At 40.2% G+C, this 22646-nt stretch overlaps 2 protein-coding genes, 1 long non-coding RNA gene and 1 other non-coding gene across 7 annotated transcripts in view; 3 read left to right on the forward strand and 1 right to left on the reverse strand.

Moving 5' to 3' along the window:
• slain1b (SLAIN motif family, member 1b) overlaps positions 1 to 11256 on the forward strand; it is a 29651-nt gene extending 18395 nt beyond the window's left edge. For 3 of the 4 annotated variants that reach the window (XM_077247437.1, XM_077247458.1, XM_077247467.1), the window contains 2 exons: positions 8344 to 8590; positions 10564 to 11256. In XM_077247437.1, coding sequence (XP_077103552.1) covers positions 8344 to 8590; positions 10564 to 10630 — 314 coding nt within the window. In that variant the 3' untranslated portion in view covers positions 10631 to 11256. The remainder of the gene's footprint in view (positions 1 to 8343; positions 8591 to 10563) is intronic. The other variant, XM_077247448.1, reaches the window with a different exon arrangement.
• Positions 11257 to 12433: 1177 nt separating this feature from the next.
• Positions 12434 to 12505, reverse strand: trnae-uuc (transfer RNA glutamic acid (anticodon UUC)). The gene has a single exon. It is a non-coding gene; the product is annotated as a tRNA-Glu (tRNA).
• A 200-nt stretch (positions 12506 to 12705) lies between these two features.
• wbp4 (WW domain binding protein 4) lies at positions 12706 to 22646 on the forward strand. The gene is made up of 10 exons (XM_077247479.1): positions 12706 to 12821; positions 12974 to 13046; positions 13126 to 13188; positions 16232 to 16358; positions 17829 to 17993; positions 18068 to 18138; positions 18219 to 18294; positions 18991 to 19214; positions 19807 to 20003; positions 22014 to 22646. Coding segments are annotated over exons 1-10 (1200 nt in total). The 5' UTR covers positions 12706 to 12819; the 3' UTR covers positions 22216 to 22646.
• Positions 20026 to 21654, forward strand: LOC143756789 (uncharacterized). The gene is made up of 2 exons (XR_013210325.1): positions 20026 to 20218; positions 20319 to 21654. It is a non-coding gene; the product is annotated as an uncharacterized LOC143756789 (long non-coding RNA).

Here is a 22646-nt window from a genome sequence, read left to right on the forward strand (position 1 = left end):
GCACACTAAGGTGGGCCATAACAAGGCCTCAACCAAATGTGACTCAGAAGACCAACAGTCAGATGAAACTTATCCTGACTTAAAAGCATTCTTTGAAACAGATGTAGACATCCCATCAGTAACTGATAAGCCTGTAGATTCAGTAAAGGTTTGTGTTGCAAGAAGATCTCAGGGAATTGAGGGAACTGAAAGTGTTCCTACCAACTCTTCTGTTGTCCAAAACCAAACTGTCGCAAAAGCCCTTGGACCTAAGGATATAGAACGACTCTCTGAGAGTTTACCCTCACCACGTAAACAGTTTTCTGAATTTAGAAGGGCATTCATAGGCAAAATTCGTCTATATGACATGTCGTTAACAGAAGTCACACAGTTAATGTCACAAATTTTAACTGATTCTGAATTCAACAGTTTTGAATCTGCAGTGACTTCTGAACTACAACATGCCAGTAGAGGCGATATGAGAGAAGGTGTTTTGAAAATCCTAAAGACTATCTTAGGACCCAAAATAGACTGGTCTAGAGTTACTAGCTGTGTACAAAAGAAAGAAGAAACGGTAAATGAATATACTGAACGGTTTTGTCAGTCAGCCATAACTTACAGTGGAATAGTGGATGATTCCGAAAGTGTGCTCGATGACAAAGGACCACTAATTCGTATCTGGTCAGATGGCCTTGTAGCCGAATACAGAAGAGCTTTGCCATTCCTAGATCTAACTTGGTCTAACAGAACTCTCAGAAGTAACGTTGACAGGTTAGCTGCATGGGAAAGAGATGCTGATGTTAAAACCAAAGTGAGAGTAGCAGCAGCAGCTACATTTAGCACAGCAAAACAAGAAAACAGGTGGTCTAAAAAAGAAGGGAGCTGCCACTATTGTGGAAGATTAGGACATTGGGAGAAAGAGTGTAGGAAGAAATTGCAAGATACAAAAAGAAATGCTATGCATAATTCTGCTCCTTCTCAGCCTGCTTACAACCCGGAAGCAGTTCCGCAAGTGTCCACTGAAACTTTAGGACAGCTTGTTCAGGCTCTTTTAAGAGCACAAAAAGACCAGGAAAAAAACTAATTGTTGGGGCTGTGAGTAGCTACCTTACCCCTGTAATACATCATAATGACACAAGAATTTTTGTGAAAGGTAGCATACAAGAGAAAGAAATTGATTTTTTGCTTGATACAGGTGCAGAAATTACCATAATTCCTACAAAATTGGCTAAAGGTTTAGACATTCCGTACAAGAAAACCAAATTTTCTTTAACTGGCGTAATAGGTGAAGATTCCGATTTGTATGAAACCCCGCCCATAGATGTACAATTTGGCCCAAAAACTCTGACTACAAAATTGTTATGTGCTCCATTAAATACAGGTGCAATTTTAGGCATGGATCTCCTGAGACAAATACATCTAACTTTAGACGTGTCCTCAGAATCTGCTAGCATTCAAATTTCCTCAGCACAAGTTTCTACCAATAATGTAATCCCTCCAGAGTATGCTTTCTTACAGAATCATCCAATTTGGGCTAAAGACAAGGATGATTGTGGTTTGTTGACAGGTGTAGAACCAATAAAATTGACGGGGACTCCACCTCCGGTCACCAAACAATATCCGATCAATAAGGAAGCTATACAGGGGATCAAACCTATTGTAGAAAAGTTGCTGACGCAAGGAGTGCTAGTTAAAACCAACAGTCCCTGTAACTCACCCATTTGGCCCATCAAGAAATCCAATGGGACATGGAGACTTACAATAGACTACAGAGTAGCCAATAAAAATATTGATAAAATCACCCCTCTAGTGGCAGATCCTTCCACAATTTGTAATGGCATACCATTAGAGAGTAAGATTTTTTCAGTAATTGATATGTCTAATGGATTCTTTTCTGTACCGTTGCACTCTGACAGCCAGCCATGGTTAGCTTTCACAGTTGACTATGAGCAATACCAGTGGACACGTTTGCCACAGGGATTTCAAAACTCCCCAACCATATACCATCAGGCTGTCAGACGTGATTTGTGTGACCCAGAATGTCCGGTAAAACAGTCCACTATGATCCAATATGTCGATGATATTTTGATTTCCTCAACAGATCACGAGGTACATCAATCTGAATTGGCATCATTGTTGGACTATTTGCATAAGAAAGGACACAAATGCAGCTTTCACAAAGCTCAAATTGCTAAAAAGCAAGTCACATTTCTGGGTCAAACAATTGGTGCAGGAAATAGATCCATTACACAGGATCGAGCGGCTTCAGTCAAAGCCATACCCCCGCCTACTACCATTAAAACACTCCGATCATTTTTAGGAACAGCAGGTTACTGTAGACCTTGGATTGAAGAATATGCGTCAATTGCACAGCCGCTCTATGACTTGTTGAAAGGCCATGGTAAAGATTCTGATACTGTTTGTATGGAAGAATGTCACCTCAAAGCGTTCAATGATTTGAAGAGAGCACTATGTCAAGCACCAGCATTAGGAATTGCCCAAACTGATAGACCATTTGTGCTTTATGTCCATGAACATTTAAGCTTCATGACTGCATGTCTAATGCAAGATCATGGGGGCAGTTTACGCCCAATTCATTACTATTCTGGTAAACTTGACATAGTAGCTCAAGGTATGGGCCCATGCCTCAGAGCAGTACAGGCAGTGCATCTAGCGCTTCAGGCTTCATCAGGAATGGTGTTAGGACAGTCTGTAAACGTAAGATGTCCGCACGCAGTGTCCGCATTAATGAATCAAGCAAAAGTCACTTCTGTCACTTCCTCTCGCTGGGGAAATTGGTTGGCAACTCTCACAGCCCCGAATATTGTCTTACAGCGTGCACCTGTCACGAATCCGTCCTCATGTATGATGTCTGCTATGACTGAAGTTTTGTTAGAGGATGAAGGAGAAATGACACACGATTGTGTTACGCTTACATATACACCTATGAGTGAAATAAAAGAAACTCCCACAGAGAATTCAGAATTTGAGTTGTTTGTTGACGGTTCAGCTCAAGTAATTGAAGGTAACAGACGAGCAGGTTATGCAGTAACGTCCACCACGGAAGTGTTAGCTTCAGGACGTCTTCCAGATCATTTTTCAGCTCAAGCTGCAGAACTAGTAGCCCTAACAAGAGCATGCACGCTAGCTTCAGGATCAGTTGCTAATATCTACACAGATTCCAGATATGCTTTTGGGGTAATTCATGATTTTGGTGTCATTTGGCAAACCAGACAGTTTCTAACTTCTGCTGGATCCCCCATTAAGCATGCTGAATTAGTGAAAGATCTAATGTTTTCCATGAAACTTCCAAAGAAATTAGCAGTGATCAAAGTGAAAGCACATCTCACAACTAATACTACGGAAGCTAAAGGTAATGCTCTTGCTGATATGGCAGCTAAACAGGCTTGTTTCTATGCAACTGTACAAGTGTGTTCAGGTAGTGCAGCACAGAAGACAATTATGCCTCCTGAATCAATAATTGATCTGTACAAAGACGTTCCTCTGTATGAAGCATGGACATGGTTAGACAAAGGAGCCACAGTGGATTCATCTTGTTGCTGGACCAAAGGGGGAAAGTATGTCGCTCCCGAATCACTGCTGCCATATTTGGCTCAACAAATACACAGTTTAGGTCACAGTGGTCCAGCAACGATGAATCACAGGTTCTCAAATCAGTGGTGGAATCCAAAATTCAGAAATGTAGCCACAGAAACAGCCAAGAGGTGTGTTACATATCAGAAAAATAATGATATACCAGCAGCCACTACACCAGCAGCACATACCCCAGCTCCACCAGGACCATTTCGTCACCTGCAAGTTGATTACATATCATTGCCTCGTTGTAAGGGAAAAACTGATGTTTTGGTAGTAATAGACAAGTTCTCAAGATGGGTAGAAGCTTATCCAACAGGGCGTGCTACAGCTGCACATACTGCTAAATGTCTTGTCACTGATTTCATTCCCAGATGGGGATTACCAGATTGGATTGACTCAGATCAAGGTACACACTTCACAGGACAGATAGTCAAGGAAGTGTCTAGAATGTTGCAGATTAAGTGGAACCTTCACTGCCCCTATAGGCCACAAGCATCAGGACAGGTTGAACGTGCAAACAGAACAATCAAAATCAGGCTAAGCAAAATGCATCAGGAAGGAGTACCATGGGTTGAAGCGTTGCCAGCAGTACTGTGTAGTATGAGAGCATCACCTAACAGAACAGTAGGACTGAGCCCTCATGAGATTATTACTGGACGCCCCATGCAGATGCCAGGTGTGATTGATCTTAGAAATGCTGATGTACACATTACCTCAGATGCCCTGATTGCTTACTGTGAAAACCTAACAAAGGCGGTACAGAGTGCCAGAGGGAGAGTTGAGTCATGTTGGCAGACTTCACCAGAAGGGGGACACACAATCATCCCAGGTCAATGGGTCATGATAAAGTCATTCAGAAATAAGCCATTAGAACCAAAGTGGCATGGGCCACATCAAGTGATGTTGATTACAGCCGCTGCAGTATTGTGTCAGGGAAGGAAAACCTGGACTCATTGTACACACTGTAAAGTTGTTCCCCCACCAACAGGGATAGGTTAGGACACAGAACCAGTGAGGAGCCCCGGGAAGAACCGAATGCAGTAGGCTTCGGGGTTAACCCTGGGGTGAAGACTTCCCTCATAGGCCCTATCCTAGTCCATCCTTACCTCACTGTTCTTTAGGTGTCAAAGGAATTAAGAAATAGGGAGAGATGGAACGACAATAGCAGACCCAGAAAAAGTTTACAACCCTAGTGTTTGAACAAATACTGCTCTCCTGTCTTTTGTTTTCTTTCTTACTCTGTGCAGATACCACTGATGACTTCCCAAGACCCATACGCACTGACCTCGTCATCTGCGTATGAAGCCACAAGAAAACCTCAAGAAACAACTTGACCCTCTTCCGAGCCAACTATCACAAAAGGATAAAGAAAAGAAAAAGAAAAAAATACACAACGCAGAGACTCACATACGAAACCTTCAGTCATCCATCAACATGATCAAGATTGTCGTACCAGTAACATCACAGACACTCTCGCTTCGCACAAGATAATGATCTTACAGAACAGAGTGGCCTTAGATTACATTCTAGCAACGGAAGGAGCCTGCACCATCATCGGACCTGAGTGCTGCACCGGGTTTTAATGGATCCAACAGAGAACTTGAACAAAATCCAACAAGACATTCTTGATCTTTCAGCAAAATTACACCAGATGACTGAAGTTAATTTTTCATGGTTCGGAAACTTGATTGGGAAACCCTGGCTGTGGATAAAGGAAATAGCAATTCTGCTGTTATTTCTTCTAATAGCATACTATCTATGCGTCCACAGTATCAAGTGTTTCATTCAACAAATGACTCACGCCCCTCACAAAGAAATGACAGTCCCAAACAGAAAAGACTATTACCCTTAAGAACTTAACGGACCCTAAATTTGCATGTTTGTTTCTGTGTCAGCATGCAATTGCAGAAACAGCAATCTTCCAATACAATAGCATAGAAACTGAGAAAGTTTATTAGTGTGAATTTTGTATCTAAGGTAAATGATGTCACAAACCTGCCTGTTCCTGTCTGTCCAGCTCTCTATTGTAAGTTAAATTGGTCAGAGCACTGAGACTATCACCTTTTGTCTTTATGCACTGCCTGGCCATTAAGATAATGTGAAGGTATCGGTGAAGAGTCTGGCTGATTGGATTAGGATATTTACATTACACTGTTATGCTGATTGGATTAGGATTGGTAACACTCTCAGTCTAGGGCACATCCTTAACCCAGATGCCTCATTTGCATGCTTTTGTTTCCACCTTTATGTAACTCCTCCTCTTGAAATGTATATAAACTACAATGTAAAGTTCCCTTAGTTAGACTTGATTGAGATGACTACAGCGACGAGATAAAGAACTTATACCTCAACAATCTCCTGGTCTGCAACTCTATCTTTTCTACACTTGAGAAGAAGAAGTTCACAACAATAGCGTGGGATGCAGTGGTGTAAAGCGTGGGATGCAGTGGTGTACATGCAGTGAAGTAAAGCGCGGGATGCAGTGGAGTAAAGCGCGGGATGCAGTGAAGTAAAGCGCGGGATGCAGTGGAGTAAAGCGTGGGGTGCAGTGGTGTATAGTGTGGGATGCAGTGGTGTAAAGCGTGGGATGCAGTGGTGTACATGCAGTGAAGTAAAGCGCGGGATGCAGTGGAGTAAAGCGTGGGATGCAGTGGAGTAAAGCGTGGGATGCTGTGGTGTAAAGCGTGGGATGCAGTGGAGTAAAGCGTGGGATGCAGTGGTGTAAAGCGAGGGATGCAGTGGAGTAAAACGTGGGATACAGTGGTGTATAGCGTGGGATGCAGTGGTGCAAAGCGTGGGATGCAGTGGTGTACATGCAGTGAAGTTAAGCGCGGGATGCAGTGGAGTAAAGCGTGGGATGCAGTGGTGTACATGCAGTGAAGTTAAGCGCGGGATGCAGTGGTGTAAAGCGTGGGATGCAGTGGTGTACATGCAGTGAAGTTAAGCGCGGGATGCAGTGGAGTAAAGCGTGGGATGCAGTGGTGTAAAGCGTGGGATGCAGTGGAGTAAAGCGTGGGATGAATTGGAGTAAAGCGTGGGATGTTGTGAAGTAAAGCGTGGGATGCAGTGGAGTAAAGCGTGGGATGCAGTGGTGTAAAGCGTGGGATGCAGTGGAGTAAAGCGTGGGATGAATTGGAGTAAAGCGTGGGATGCAGTGGACTAAAGCGTGGGATGCAGTGGTGTAAAGCGTGGGATGCAGTGGTGTAAAGCGTGGGATGCAGTGGAGTAAAGCGTGGGATGAATTGGAGTAAAGCGTGGGATGTTGTGAAGTAAAGCGTGGGATGCAGTGGAGTAAAGCGTGGGATGCAGTGGAGTAAAGCGTGGGATGAAGTGGAGTAAAGCGTGGGATGCAGTGGAGTAAAGCGTGGGATGCAGTGGTGTAAAGCGTGGGATGCTGTGGTGTAAAGCGTGGGATGCAGTGGAGTAAAGCGTGGGATGCAGTGGTGTAAAGCGTGGGATGCTGTGGTGTAAAGCGTGGGATGCAGTGGAGTAAAGCGTGGGATGCAGTGGAGTAAAGCGTGGGATGTTGTGAAGTAAAGCGTGGGATGCAGTGGAGTAAAGCGTGGGATGCAGTGGAGTAAAGCGTGGGATGAAGTGGAGTAAAGCGTGGGATGTTGTGAAGTAAAGCGTGGGATGCAGTGGACTAAAGCGTGGGATGCAGTGGTGTAAAGCGTGGGATGCAGTGGTGTAAAGCGTGGGATGCAGTGGAGTAAAGCGTGAGATGCAGTGGTGTAAAGCGTGGGATGCAGTGGAGTAAAGCGTGGGATGAATTGGAGTAAAGCGTGGGATGTTGTGAAGTAAAGCGTGGGATGCAGTGGAGTAAAGCGTGGGATGCAGTGGTGTAAAGCGTGGGATGCAGTGGAGTAAAGCGTGGGATGCAGTGGAGTAAAGCGTGGGATGCAGTGGTGTAAAGCGTGGGATGCAGTGGTGTAAAGCGTGGGATGCAGTGGAGTAAAGCGTGGGATGCAGTGGTGTAAAGCGTGGGATGCAGTGGTGTAAAGCGTGGGATGCAGTGGTGTAAAGCGTGGGATGCAGTGGTGTAAAGCGTGGGATGCAGTGGAGTAAAGCGTGGGATGCAGTGGTGTTTACAACAGATTTCTAGTTCCCAGCATGCTTTGCTTCTTACTGTTAAAGGAGAGTTCAATATTAATATAGGGGAGATCTGTTAGTGTTTAATGTTCTATTATTTTGGAGTTTAAACGGTTTTCTGTTATATCTGAGTTTTTGGGGTCGTTGTGCTGAAGAGTCGAGTCTGTGGTTCAGTTGATGATTGGCTGAACACCATTAAGACAATAATTACTATATTTTAAAAATAATGGCTGTGCACTCCTCTGCACAGGGATAGTGTCTTTACTAAATACTTTAGTACATGCAGGTGTTCTTGTGCTTTTGTTAACTAGCTTGAAAATATGAAACATTTATAATTTAAATAATAAAAAATATAAGGAATATATTACATTATATATTTCTCTATATATGTGTGTTCATGCTGCATGAGAAAGTATATCTGCAATATATTACACATGCAGTACCATATCTGATCACATATACATCTATATATTAGGAAGTGTATTATTACTGAATATGAAATTACATACATTATGATATATTAGTAAATATATTGTCACATATTTTTCAATATATGAAAAGCAACAATTCCTTATGTACAAATATATAATGTGTGTGTGTGTGTGTGTGTGTGTGTGTGTGTGTGTGTGTGTGTGTGTGTGTGTGTGTGTGTGTGTGTGTATGTGTGTGTGTGGGCAGTTCCGGCTCCTGGGCAGCTGCAGGCTCGTGTTCAGAGCGTCGGGAACTTCTCGTCCCGTCAGACGCTCAAAGCCACCGCTTACGTCAGTCCCACCATCAAGGGTCCGTCGGCCAGTTCCCAGTGTGTGTCCCAGTGTGTGTCCCAGTGTGTGTCCGTCTCCCAGATCCCGGCGCGCAGTGGTTTACCGCGGCCCGCGTCCTTCATAGCCAGCGGCTCGCGTGGCAAACTCACGGCTCCAGTGCGCAGGTAAACACACACACACACACACACACAAACACTAGGGGTGTAACGATACCCTCATGTCATGATTCGATACACATCACGATACTGAACTCACGATACAATATTATTTCGATACGCCAATACATGATAAAAGGTTAACAAAAAATGAACTGTTGATTAAAATGCTATCTTTGATATTACATTGTGTGTGTAAATGAATAGGATGGACTTGGAGCTGGAAACCCAATACAGGACAATAGAGACACCAAAATAAAAATATTCATGATACTGAAGCTGAAATACAGAATTATTTTAGATGAATATGGTTGCACTCTGTCACTGTCTAGATATATTTCAAATATTGTAGGCCAGTTTTTACACAAATATTCCCCCATTGCATTATTATACTTTATATTCAACATGTTATATATAGCAGTTTAATATAGTACTGACACTAAAGCTCTGAAAACTCTCGCACAGTAATTTTTATTTTTATTGAACTGTCCATGATACATATTGTATGATACACACACATCGTGCAGCTTCATCTTCAGTAGAGTCAGATCCTCAAAGCTGCTTAAAACTCATAACTGATTCGGATTAAAACCTAAAATTAGTAAGTTATGAAAAATTCAGTTGGAGATCCTGAAGGATTTAGATCCGCTGAGCTAAAAGTGAGTAAATGATGAAAACTGCAGTAATGTGTCCATTTACTCACCGTTTCTGTCCTATCCTTTAATGAGAACACTTTACACTTTACTTTTCCATTAGTTAACGTTAGTTAATGCATGCATTAATTGGTAACACTTCACAATAAGGTTCATTTGTTAACTTTAGTTAATGTATTAACTAACATGATCTAACAATGAGCAATACATTTGTTACAGTATTTATTAATCTTTGTTAATGTTTGTAAGTAAAAATCCAGTTTGTTGATTGTTCATGTTAGTTCACAGTAAGTAATACAACATTTGATTTTAATAATGAATTAGTAAATGTTGAAATTAACATTAACTAAGATTAATAAATGCTGTAGAAGTGTTGTTCATTTTTAGTTTGTTAACTAATGTAGTTAAGTAATGTTACCTAATGAAACTTTATTGTAAAGTGTCACCCAATCATTTATTAATCTTTTTTAATGTTTGTTAATAAAAATACAACTATTCGTTGTTAGTTCATGTCAGCTCATGTCCTTTAAATAATATTAACAGATACAACTTTTAATTTGAATAATGTATTTGTAAATTTTGACATTCATTTTAACCAAGATGGTTTAGAAGCATTTTTCATTCTTAGTTCATGCTAATTTAGTTAACTAATATTAAAGTGTTAACTATGATGCTATTTTAAAGGTTCTAAATTCCCAACAATAGTTTCACATTCATCCAAGATCAAGAACCCTTTATTCCCTCATAATCTGCACTGCAGCATCAGCTGTTTCTCTCAGTGTCGGAAACGCTTCGATCGAGGACTCAGTCTCTCTAAGCCCCGCCTCTCTGAGAGCTGCTCTGCTGTGATTGGTCATTATTATATCTGAATCTCAGCTCTTGATCACAGTGATACGAACAGTAACGATGGCGTGGGTTTTACCGTATCAATCTCAGAAAACAGCGTCTTCTCGACACGAACAACACGAACCAAACTCTTCCAGTCTCAGATACACTACAGTGTTTGAGGGCGGAGCTAAGAGACGCTGCTCAGCCAATCAGCACCACAGGCTGGCATTATGCTAATTAGTTACAAACCTGCACAGGATCAGCAGGAAGTGAGACTGAATTACTGACGACTCGTTTCAGAATCGCTTCTTTCTTTTAGGAGACCAAAACTTTCTTTGATCTTTTAGAGCTTTTACAGTCACACACAGCTCCATCACACACTATATGACAGGGAACATCTGAAAAATCATAATATATATCATTGCGTTATATCATATAACTGTCTGTGGACGCTTTACTCTGGTCAGATGACATTATTTCTGATGTTCTGTTCTCCGTCAGTTTGCTGACGCCCCCGAGGAGCCTGTCGACGCTGCGGGACGGGAGCTGGCGGGACGGCTGTTACTGAGGTCATGAGGTCACTTCCTGCTGGTCAGGAAGTCCTCACACACACACACACACACACTGATCATCAACACCTGCTGCTAAAGCTGTTCCTGCTGCGTTTCTTTCTCAAACAAACACTGGAACTCAACGAGTTTGTACGATTGTTTGAAATTGGAATATTTTTGTGATTTCAAATGGTTTTAACCAAATTTCACACTTTTTAACTCTTTACAGGCTTGAACACTTTATTGTCACTGTTTATATGATTAATATTCCTTTTTAACTTAATAAAAGACGACATGCACTCTAATCAATGATCCAGTTATTGCACCTTTAAAAACGTATTTGACTTAAATTATTGTTTTGGTTATAATTGTTCTTGTGTTCATTTGATGTTGAACTTTCACTGTTAGTGTTTATTTTGTCATTGATTATTTCAGGATGAATTTCTATGCACTGTATTTATTTTCTTCTACTGTTTTCTGATTTTATTGTGTAAAATATATTTAAAAGCGTGTTCTCCATATTTGCACATTGTTTGTGTATATGCGGCACAGTTTTCTTCTTAAATCATTCTTTATGACTGATATTTTAAAGGCTGTGTCTATGTTTAAAGTCCAAATAAACTTCAGTTTGTTTTGTAATGGAGATATTGTGTTCTAGAGTCAGCTTTACTGATGTCATCTCGATTATAACGTGTCTCTTCTGCTGATGCTCTCGGAGATTTAAACATTTATTGAGTCGCTCTCTGGATTTGAGCCTTTTTACAAACTGATATTGAAGATCACCTCATGCTTTCATAAGATTTACTCTTTTTCTCCATATCTGAGTGAAATATGTCCATTAATACCACATAAGAAAAAAACATTTTTGTTAATCACAGTGATGAGATGAAGAGTTAAAAAGTCAAAATTAACAAAAAAGTATAAATGAAGTAATGTTTTGTTTTTTGCTAATAATTTTGAGTTTTTGTAAAATTATTACTTAAAAACCTTTTTATGATATTAAAAAAGTCGGAATTAAGTAATAATTATGACAAAAAGTCTAAATTTCAATTTAAAAAGTCTGTATTTTAAAAATTTATAAATTGACAAAAAAGTATAAATGAAGTCATAATTTTGTAACCCTTTATTTTGATGGTCCTTTTGAACGTGCTGTTGACTATAAGTAACTTTGCAACTATATATCAACTACCAGTCAGAGTATTATAAACTGTTTAATATCTGCTAACTCTTTATAGTGATGCTCCCCATCAGATATTCTACTGACTATAAGTAACTCTGCAACTATATCTCAACTTATTCTAACCCAAACCCTACCAATACTCTACTAACTCTCTAATGCCAGTTTACTTTACATACTCTGACTCTCACATGCGAGTTAGAAGACATGCAACGTTACTTATAGTCAACAGAATGTGTTAAAGGGACCATCAAAATAAAGTGAAACCAAATTATCACTTAAAAACGTTTTAATTATGACATTAAAAAGTCGTAATTGACAAAAATTGTAATTCTGAATTAAGACAAAAAGTCGAAATTAAAATGATGACTGTGCGTCATAATTATGAAATGACAATTTTAAATGATGACATACTAAATTGAAATTATGATACATAAAGTAAACATTCCATAGTGATTTGTTCTGAATTCAATATCAATATATTTGTGAAAATGATTTCGGTACTGAAACAGCATTTATGAGTTACATATTTTTTTCTTGTTTCTGTAGTTCGTCTAGGCCTCTAATACTATGAGTAACTAAAAATGATTAGTGATGAACTTGAAAAGCTTGTATTATGTTGGCAAATCTAAAAAGAACTGTCTTCCCATACCGGGAGTCGAACCCGGGCCGCCTGGGTGAAAACCAGGAATCCTAACCGCTAGACCATATGGGAGGCGCTGATGAGTAGCGCGCCCGATGCTCTATTATACTCACACAGCGTGTTTGTGCTCGTTTACAAGCGTGTTTGTGTACGGTGAGACATCCATGTATGGTTTTAATGTTTTTATGATTATGGAGTAATCATTCAGCATCATATTTGTCAGTCTTGTTTTAATTGTACATTTCCAATCCTTCATCACGGTTTGTCGCGCGATCAGTGACGTCATTTTGAAGTGACAGCAGTGAGTACTCACCAGTGAGCATGTAGAATGAGTAAAACATTTATGTACATTTAAGGGAAGAAATTTGATATTTCCGTCCTTCATAATGTAAGTAATCACGTGGATTTTGATTAGACATTCCACGAACTCGCGCCTCTTGATCTCGAACTGTAAACGAAGCGCTAATGCAGTGAAGTATCTCTCTGTGTGTGTGTGTGTGTGTGTTTGTGTGTGTGTGTGTGTGTGTGTGTGTAATGCAGGGCTGATTACTGGAAATCCCAGCCGAAGAAGTTCTGTCAGTACTGTAAGTGCTGGATCGCAGATAACAAGCCCGTGAGTAAATCCTAACTATAACCCTAATCCTTCTCTTCCACACTCGATCTGAATGGGTTTCTGTGTGTTTTTAACGCAGAGCGTCGAGTTTCACGAGAGAGGAAAGAATCACAAAGAGAATGTCGCGGCCAAAATCGCTGAGGTAAGAAACAATAATCAGAATCAGAAAGACAACACCAGAGTACTGCATACTACCTGAGATTATGTGCACTGACTCTCCTTTTTTACTATACTGTGCGTCATACTCGTCCTGCACTCAGTATGTGATCATTGGGTCTGTCCAAATACCCACACTTGTGCTCTTTGCACTTGACCACTTGTCTACTTGCATGATGTATTCCCTGTATTTGGCATAAGTGTTCAAGTAGGTATGACGACTGCAAGTGTGTAAAACTTTTGATTACCCAATGGGACACAGTAATAGTGTCGCAAAAAATGCAAGGTTTTACAGAGCTTTATTTTGATTTTCAATACTTTCCATGTCAAAGTAAACATCTAAATTATGTAACAGAAGACACAATTTAAAATTGTGGTGCTTCTAATTAAGTGATAAAAAGCAGTTGAAAAAAAACAGTCTACTCATCTGTGCACCAGTAAAATGTGGAACACTTAATTTTACTACCAAATTATATGAAATATCTAATTAATGTAATTAATTTCATTTACTGTGGAATGTGTTCCTCAACATCTAGCGATTTCAGGGCATGTGGTTTCCTGATCCTAATGCATGATGGGATATGCTTATCCTCGAATACTGCTTCAAAGCGGTATTAGCAAACCTGTGGGTTTAGTGTGCGTTGAGGGCACTGCATTTTGGCATTTTTAAGACATGGGACAGTTTTGCATGGGACTCTCTCTCTATCTCAAGTGGCCAAGACTGTAGGTCTTTTGACAGGCTCAGTGTGCACTTGGTATGCACTCAGTATGCACTCAGTGTGCACTCGGTATGCACTCAGTTTGCACTCAGTGTGCACTCAGTGTGTTCTCAGTGTGTACTCAGTGTGCACTCAGTGTGTACTCAGTGTGTTCTCAGTGTGTACTCAGTGTGTTCTCAGTGTGCACTCAGTGTGCACTCAGTGTGTTCTCAGTGTGTACTCGGTATGCACTCAGTATGCACTCAGTGTGCACTCGGTATGCACTCAGTATGCACTCAGTGTGCACTCAGTGTGTTCTCAGTGTGTACTCAGTGTGCACTCAGTGTGCACTCAGTGTGTACTCAGTGTGTTCTCAGTGTGTTCTCAGTGTGCACTCAGTGTGTTCTCAGTGTGCACTCAGTGTGCACTCGGTATGCACTCAGTATGCACTCAGTGTGCACTCAGTGTGCTCTCAGTGTGCACTCAGTGTGCTCTCAGTGTGCACTCAGTGTGTACTCAGTGTGTACTCAGTGTGTACTCAGTGTGTTCTCAGTGTGCACTCAGTGTGCACTCAGTGTGCACTCAGTGTGCTCTCGGTGTGTACTCGGTGTGTACTCGGTGTGTACTCGGTGTGTACTCAGTTTGTACTCAGTGTGTACTCAGTGTGTACTCAGTGTGTTCTCAGTGTACACTCAGTGTGCACTCAGTGTGTTCTCAGTGTGCACTCAGTGTGCACTCAGTGTGCTCTCAGTGTGTTCTCAGTGTGTACTCGGTGTGTACTCAGTTTGTACTCAGTGTGTACTCAGTGTGTACTCAGTGTGCTCTCAGTGTGTACTCAGTGTGCTCTCAGTGTGCTCTCAGTGTGCACTCAGTGTGCTCTCAGTGTGCTCTCAGTGTGCACTCAGTGTGCACTCAGTGTGCACTCAGTGTGCTCTCAGTGTGTACTCAGTGTGCACTCAGTATGCACTCAGTGTGCTCTCAGTGTGTACTCAGTGTGCTCTCAGTGTGTTCTCAGTTTGCACTCAGTGTGTACTCCAGTGTGCTCTCAGTGTGCTCTCAGTGTGCACTCAGTGTGCTCTCAGTGTGCACTCAGTGTGTACTCAGTGTGCACTCAGTGTGCTCTCAGTGTGTACTCAGTGTGCACTCAGTATGCACTCAGTGTGCTCTCAGTGTGCTCTCAGTATGTACTCAGTGTGCACTCAGTGTGCACTCAGTGTGCTCTCAGTGTGCACTCAGTATGTACTCAGTGTGCACTCAGTGTGCTCTCAGTGTGCTCTCAGTATGTACTCAGTGTGCACTCAGTGTGCACTCAGTGTGCTCTCAGTGTGCACTCAGTATGTACTCAGTGTGCACTCAGTGTGCACTCAGTGTGCTCTCAGTGTGCACTCAGTGTGCACTCAGTGTGCTCTCAGTGTGCACTCAGTGTGTTCTCAAGTGTGCACTCAGTATGTACTCAGTATGTACTCAGTGTGCACTCAGTGTGTACTCAGTGTGCACTCAGTGGCAAAAGGTGATACGAATCATGCATAATTATAATTATGAATGCATAACTACAAATTTTGACAGAGTAGGTGATATTTATGATATAGAAAGTTGAAATAATACTTCAACAATACATATTTTTCTTGACTATATTTAAAGTCCCCATGAAATCAAAATGTACAATTCTTATTTTTGGGATATTGCAATATTTATTCTAAATAATCTTTTTATGCACATCATTATTCGTTTATAGTTCATGTGCCTCGTCAATATACGTTTCACTCGGATGCACGTCACAATATGGGGAAAAAAGATGATCTCAATGCCGACTTTAAACAGCCTTATAAAAGTTGAGATGTTTTAACACAGAATTTGATTTAATAGGCAGAATAACTTTATTTCTGGGATAAAAACGGAATATGATGAGATCATGTGACACAATGCGCTTCACATTGTATGGTGAATAAAGGACAGTATTCTGAGTAAAGCATCCTGAACACATTATACATTACGTTTAAAGTTGTTATGAAAGGGAAGTTGCGCTGGGCTTTTCTTCTCTTATAGTGCTGTATATCCCAGTAAAACAATGAGGATTCACACTTTATTGGATGAGAACAAAACACTGAACTGAATTGATCTGAACAATGACACTATTGTCTTCTGAAGTTGTCTCATATCTGGTGAAGTTTGCATCATTGATTCTGTTATTTTCCTGTTTATGACTGTGAAATCATCTGTACTGTAGAAAGCGCTGTAGAATGAGCTGGTAAACAGAATGTTGGCGCTGCTGTCAGAGATGCATGTGTGTGATGATAAGAGTGTGTGAGACGCTCTCTGACGCTCTGACAGATTAAGAAGAAGAGCGTTGCGAAGGCCAAACAGGAGCAGAAGATGTCGAAGGAGTTCGCAGCGATGGAAGAAGCGGCTCTGAAGGCGTATGAGGAGGATCTGAAGAGACTCACGGCTCAGTCATCAGGTCTCGTTAACAGTGTCTTTTACAAGTAATGTGTTACAATATTGTGTTACTCTCTAAAAAAGTAACTATTTGCGTTGAGTTTTCATGTAATGTTACTTTTGCGTTACTTTTTCTCTCCTGGCAGAGACTCGCTCTCTTTTAGTCCTTGAAGGTGTTTTTTTAAAGTGTTTAACGCAGTAATGCATTCATAGCTTATATAGTTTTCTTTTAAAAACACATTTAAAATATTATATTCTGAGCACATAGAATATTTCCTGCGCCCTAGAGCGATGTATGCCATATAAAAGATCTCCTAACATTACCTATTATACAACTCTTTTTATTAAAAGTAATATGTTTTGTTACTTATGTACTTTTTGTCTGTTCCTGCGCATGCATGAGTGACTGTTATGAAGAGAGAGAATTTTAATTCAGTGTTTTAAAAACGTTTAAGCAAATTGATTAAACTGAAAAGTAATGTGCATAACTAAAATTACATAAAAAGTAATGCGTTACTTTATTCGTTACATCAAAAAGTAATCTTATTTCGTAATACGCGTTACTTAACTCATTACATCAAACAAGTAGTCTGATTATGTAATGCACGATATTTGTTACATCAATGTAATCTGATCATCTAATGCATGTTGTAATGTATTACTTTATTCTTAACATAAAAAAATTAATCTGATTACATGTTGCATGTTACTTGTAGCTTGTTACTTAACTCGTTAAATCAGAATAGTAATCTGGTAACGTAATGCACGTTACTTGTAATGCTATACTTGTTACATCAAAGTAATCTAATTAAGCAATGCATGTTACTTGTAATTTGTTACGTAACTCGTTACATCAAAAAGTAATCTGATTACATAATGCACATTACTTGTAATGCTTTACTTGTTACATCAAAGTAATCTGATTACATAATGCACATTACTTGTAATGCTTTACTTTGTTCCATCAAAGTAATCTAATTAAGCAATGCATGTTACTTGTAATTTTTTACTTAACTCGTTACATCTAAAAGTAATCTGATTACATAATGCACGTTACTTGTAATGCTTTACTTTGTTCCATCAAAGTAATCTGATTAAGCAATGCATGTTACTTGTAATTTTTTACTTAACTCGTTACATCTAAAAGTAATCTGATTACATAATGCACGTTACTTGTAATGCTTTACTTTGTTCCATCAAAGTAATCTGATTAAGCAATGCATGTTACTTGTAATTTTTTACTTAACTCGTTACATCTAAAAGTAATCTGATTACATAATGCACGTTACTTGTAATGCTTTACTTGTTACATCAAAGTAATCGAATTAAGCAATGGATGTTACTTGTAATTTTTTACTTAACTCGTTACATCAAAAAGTAATCTGATTACATAATGCGTGTCACTTGTAATGTGTAACTAGCCCCAACACTGATTTTCATCATGTTTACAGTCTCGTATGTGATCAGCTGATGTTCTCGTGTCTCTGTGCAGGCGTGAGTTTGCCTCCACCAGAACCTCCTGCAAAAACGCAGAAAAAACCCAAAAAACGTCCCGCAAACGTGCCGTCAGGAACCAGCAGCCGCAGCCGGCCCGATGTTTGGGTGGGGGGAACCACAGGCGACGGTCAGGTGTATTATTACAACACCACCACAGGAGGTGAGACACCACACATTAGCCTCACATGCACACGCGTGTCCGTGTTCTCAGTGTCACTGTGTGCTTGATCTCAGAGTCGCAGTGGGAGAGACCGGACGGGTTCCTGGACGAGAGCTCGTCATCATCAGCCGCGGGACACATGCAGGTGAACTACACTCCTCCGTCTGAGTGTGTGTGAGTCTGAGGATGTGTGTTACAGATCTAACGTCACGTTTCCATGCGCAGGATCCGTCAGCCGCTGCGTGGATGGAGGCTGTGAGTCCTGATGGATATATGTACTACTACAACACTGAGACCGGCAGTAAGAGGCATATTCACAAACATCTCTAAACACACCTTCTCTTCCCTTTCCCTCTGTACTGATATAACCTTATCAAAATGATTCCAGTGGATACGCGGAAACGAATAGAAATTCTGTATTATGCAGCCGGACAAGTAATTTGGCACTTTCTAAAGAAAGACTACATGCCTGCGCACATATATATATTCTAACTCACATATCTTTAGACTGAACACGTGATACGCATGTGCGCCGTCAGCGTTTCACAGATTCACATTTTTGAAGTTTACACAGATATGATCACGTTTTTCTACATTTGTCAAAACTTGCACCTTGGAACGTGTTTCAAAGTGTGTGTTCTCGAGCTCAAACACTGTTGTGTGCGAATAAACGTCCAGAACACATTAAAAGTTTCTGTTTTCTGTTGAACGGTGTGTGTTAGCGGCCGCTAAGTTAATAACTAATGATCTTTACAACGGAAGTGAATCAATCAAAACTAACTTTATCTGGACAATAACTTTATTCTAGATCTGCTGTAAAGCCTAAACACTTGTCCAGTCCTTCTGCCGTTTGATTGAGAGTTTAGACTGCTTTATCAAGTAAAATCTTTTAGTATAATTGTACAAACATAAAAAATATATACATTTATAACGTCAGGCTGTACAGAAAAACTTGTTTAAAAGATTAAAATCCTGTTTGATTTCTCATCCTGACCAGAATCCAGCTGGGAGAAACCGGATGGCTTTAGTTCGGAAGAGATTTCTCCTCCTGGTGTTGAATCTCCTCGTGACGTGATGATAACGGCTGAAAACTCTTCTCCCGTTCCTCCCGAGCCTCCGTCTGCAGAAGAAGACTCGTCTGACCCTCCCAAAGACACACCAGAACCAGAACCAGAACCAGAGCAAACCACAGACACCAGCGGCGTGAAGATCAGTTTCAGGGTGAGACGCGGCGGACACACAAACACTCAGAGCTGTGTTTCCCGAAAGCATCGTTAGCAACTATAGTCGCAAGTTCTGTCGTTATCATCAGTTCAACGAGTCGTGTTTCCCGAAACCATCGCTCTAACGAAGATTCGCACACAGCATCGCAGAGTTGTGTGTGTGTGAGCGACAGATCTCGGCCTGTGATTAGAAGAGTTTCTTGTTTTCATGACGTGTGACTCAATAAATCCTGATCTTGAGGAAAATAATCAAGCTGACATTCATACAATCATATCTTTTATTTAGAACGCATAAAAAAGTCATTTACGTCTTTTAGTTTGTCAGGAGATTTAAAGTGTAGTTTTTGAGGAGTGCGCATGTGTGAACGAGCTCGAGTGTGTGAGAACGAGTCTATGAGTGAATCTGGAAATAAAGCAAAATAACTGAGAAAAATTAGAATTATTCCTCGGATGCCATGTCTAATTTATAGCAAAACATCTCGCGTTAATTCACTCTCAAAGTAGTGAAGTAGTGTAGCCGCAATTGAACACACTCCTGTACGGGAAACACACTCCTGATCAACACCTCAATGTGTTTGTTCTCCACACAGAAAAGAAAAGACGAGCCGATCCAAACGTCATCAGACGACGGAGGAGAGAAGAACTCCGATGATGGAGGGAACGCTGAGGAGAAGGAGGGAACGAGCGCTCCTGCCGCAGTGACGGAGATCCGGATCCCTGTGAAGAGAGCCAGAAAGATCAATCCATACGGATCCTGGGAGCGGATCACGCCGGTGCAAGATCCATAGTAAGACGAATGTGTGATGAGATATTTGCTGTAAACTCATCAGATGCGGGTCGAAATAACACTGTGTTTGTGAGCTGAATTACACTTCAAAACCAAATTATTAAAGTTTCTATTTTAGCTTTATTAATATTTTCAATTAGCTTTTATTTTTATATTTTTAGTTTCAATTTATAATGTTAATTTTAGTTAAATTTTTATGTTCGGGGTGAAGGAGCGTAAGCGTCTGTTATGTCTGTCTTCTTCTTCTTCTTCTTCTCTGGAAGTCTATATCGGCACAGAAGCGTATGGGGAAAAGTTGTGAGATTTGGCGCACAGATAGAGGACAGTCTGAACATGAACCACAGCAATCCTGGACTCTGTAACTCCATCGCTCTAGCGCCACCAACTGTCCAAAGTTCCACTCACGTTTATGCTAATAACTTTTGAATCGTAAGGGCTGGAAACGAAACATTTTTCCTCTGATTGGCTCAAGATGATTCGATTGCACCCTATGATGTCATTTTCTGTCATTTAAAAAATTTTCGCCATTTTGAATTTTCCACAAAAACGACTTTTTCAAACTTTTTGCTAACAAAAAAACATGGAATTCAAGTCGATTCATCAAACCGTTCTCGAAATAACGTGTGAACGAATTAAACAAAGAGCATGTTAATATGATGCTATATCTCCACAACACTTCAGTGTATTCTGATCAAACTTGGTGTGTGTTATGACAACCATAACCTGAGGAATCCTGCTCCGTTTTAGTGCAGTGCCACCTAGTGGTCAGGAGAAATTGCTATTTTTGCTTATAACTTCTGAACAGTTTGGCCTAAAATCACGAGACTAGATTCCTTGGGTCATGCCTAAATATTAATATCCACTTTTGTGAATCCACTATTTAAATCCACTATTTTCTAAATCTATAACATGCATTTAGAATCTATTTTCTAAATGCTTTATTAATTTTATTATGAACAAGTTATTTGCGCATATATTTTCATATTTTTAAAAATGTTTTGACCTTGTAATGTTTAATCAGACTGTCGTAACTGGATCTTCTGGTGACGTATGCAGGATTCTCCAATCATTTAGTGCGTTTAAGCTCCGCCCCTACAAGCTCACGCTCATCTGCATACACTTCTGAGTGCCACGCCCACATCTCAACATCAAATCAGCAACTGATGCACACAACCAAGTCCCGTTACACCCGAATGTACGTCAGAAGAAAATATCTGATGCTGTTTCTGTTTCATAAACGCTTGACTTTTAGGATGTGTTACTTTTTGTAATTTCAGCAAAACCAGCCGAAGCGTCATAGATGTCAAGTCACCTTCATTTATATAGCGCTTTTAACAATATAAATTGTAGTGTTAAGGTTTGTTGCTAAGTTAGTTATTAACTTAGTGGCCGCTAACACACACCGTTCTAACAGAAAACAGAAACTTTTAATGTGTTCTGGACGATAATTTGCACACAACAGTGTTACAAAACATTATCTCTGTGTAAACTTCAAAAATGTGAATCTGTGAAAACGCTGACGGCGTGCACATTCGTATTACATGTTTAGTTTATAGGTATGCGCATTTGAATGTATACAGTACTTAGTATAAGTGAACACACCCATGCTAAAGTTGACTAAAAAGAGGAATAAAAAATCATCTTTTGGAAATTGATTTTAATGCCTTATTAAAAAAAAATGAGGAAAAATCCAACCTTTAAGGACACCAATTTTCTTTGTGAATGAATAATGTATCGTAAATAAATGTTAAATTCCTATAAAGGCAGCAGATTTTTATTTTTAAAGGCCAGTTATTTCATGGATCCAGGATACTATATATCCTGATAAAGTTCCCTTGGCTTTTGGAATTAAAATATCCCACATCATCACGCCAGATCAATCTGGTACTGTAATCTCCTATTATCACTGTAAAGCTGCTGTGAAACATCTATTTTGTTAAAAGCGCTGTATAAATGAAGGAGACTCGACTTCCCGTGTGTGTGTGTGTGTGTGTGTGTGTGTGTGTGCAGTGAGAAGGTGGATCTGCAGCTTCCACAGGTGGACAGTTTCGCTCCGGCTCCATCCGTCGCCCCCCCGGAGCCCCGGCCCCGGTTTAAGGAGCGCACCATCACGTCTCTGGGGCCCGAAGCCAGCGCCGGAACCACTTTCAGGAAGAGGAAAACCGAGAACGGCAAATCCCGGATCCTCCGGCAGAGAGGGAAGGACGAGTAGATTCTCCACTATAGACACGAGTCTTTAGAGCTTCTTCGCTTTAGAATTTTTTGTATTTTATAAATTGTTGGCAGGCGAAATTTTAAATGCCTTTCAATACTTTTTTTGTGAATATGTCCAGGAATCAGTTTTGCTTCTATATGTTTTAGTGATATTAAGTCTGGTGTATGAAAGCTAGTTTGAAATACGGAATAAAGAATTCTGCAATTGTAACTTTTCTCACAAGATATAAACTCACAATTGTAAGAATTTTTTTATTCCATGGCAGAAACGAGCTTCCATACTGTTGTGTGAGTGTTTAAGGATAATTGTAATTGTTGGTTTTGAAGAATTAAAGCCATAGTTTACCACTTAATGTCTTAAAGATGAATCGAGACTTTCATTGCTCACGACATTCACCTCAAATGACATTAAAACTTTTTACATAAAAA

Source organism: Siphateles boraxobius, unplaced genomic scaffold (assembly GCF_051911475.1).
Source record: "Siphateles boraxobius isolate OS27281-9 unplaced genomic scaffold, OSU_SipBor_1 109, whole genome shotgun sequence".
NCBI lineage: Eukaryota > Metazoa > Chordata > Actinopteri > Cypriniformes > Leuciscidae > Siphateles > Siphateles boraxobius.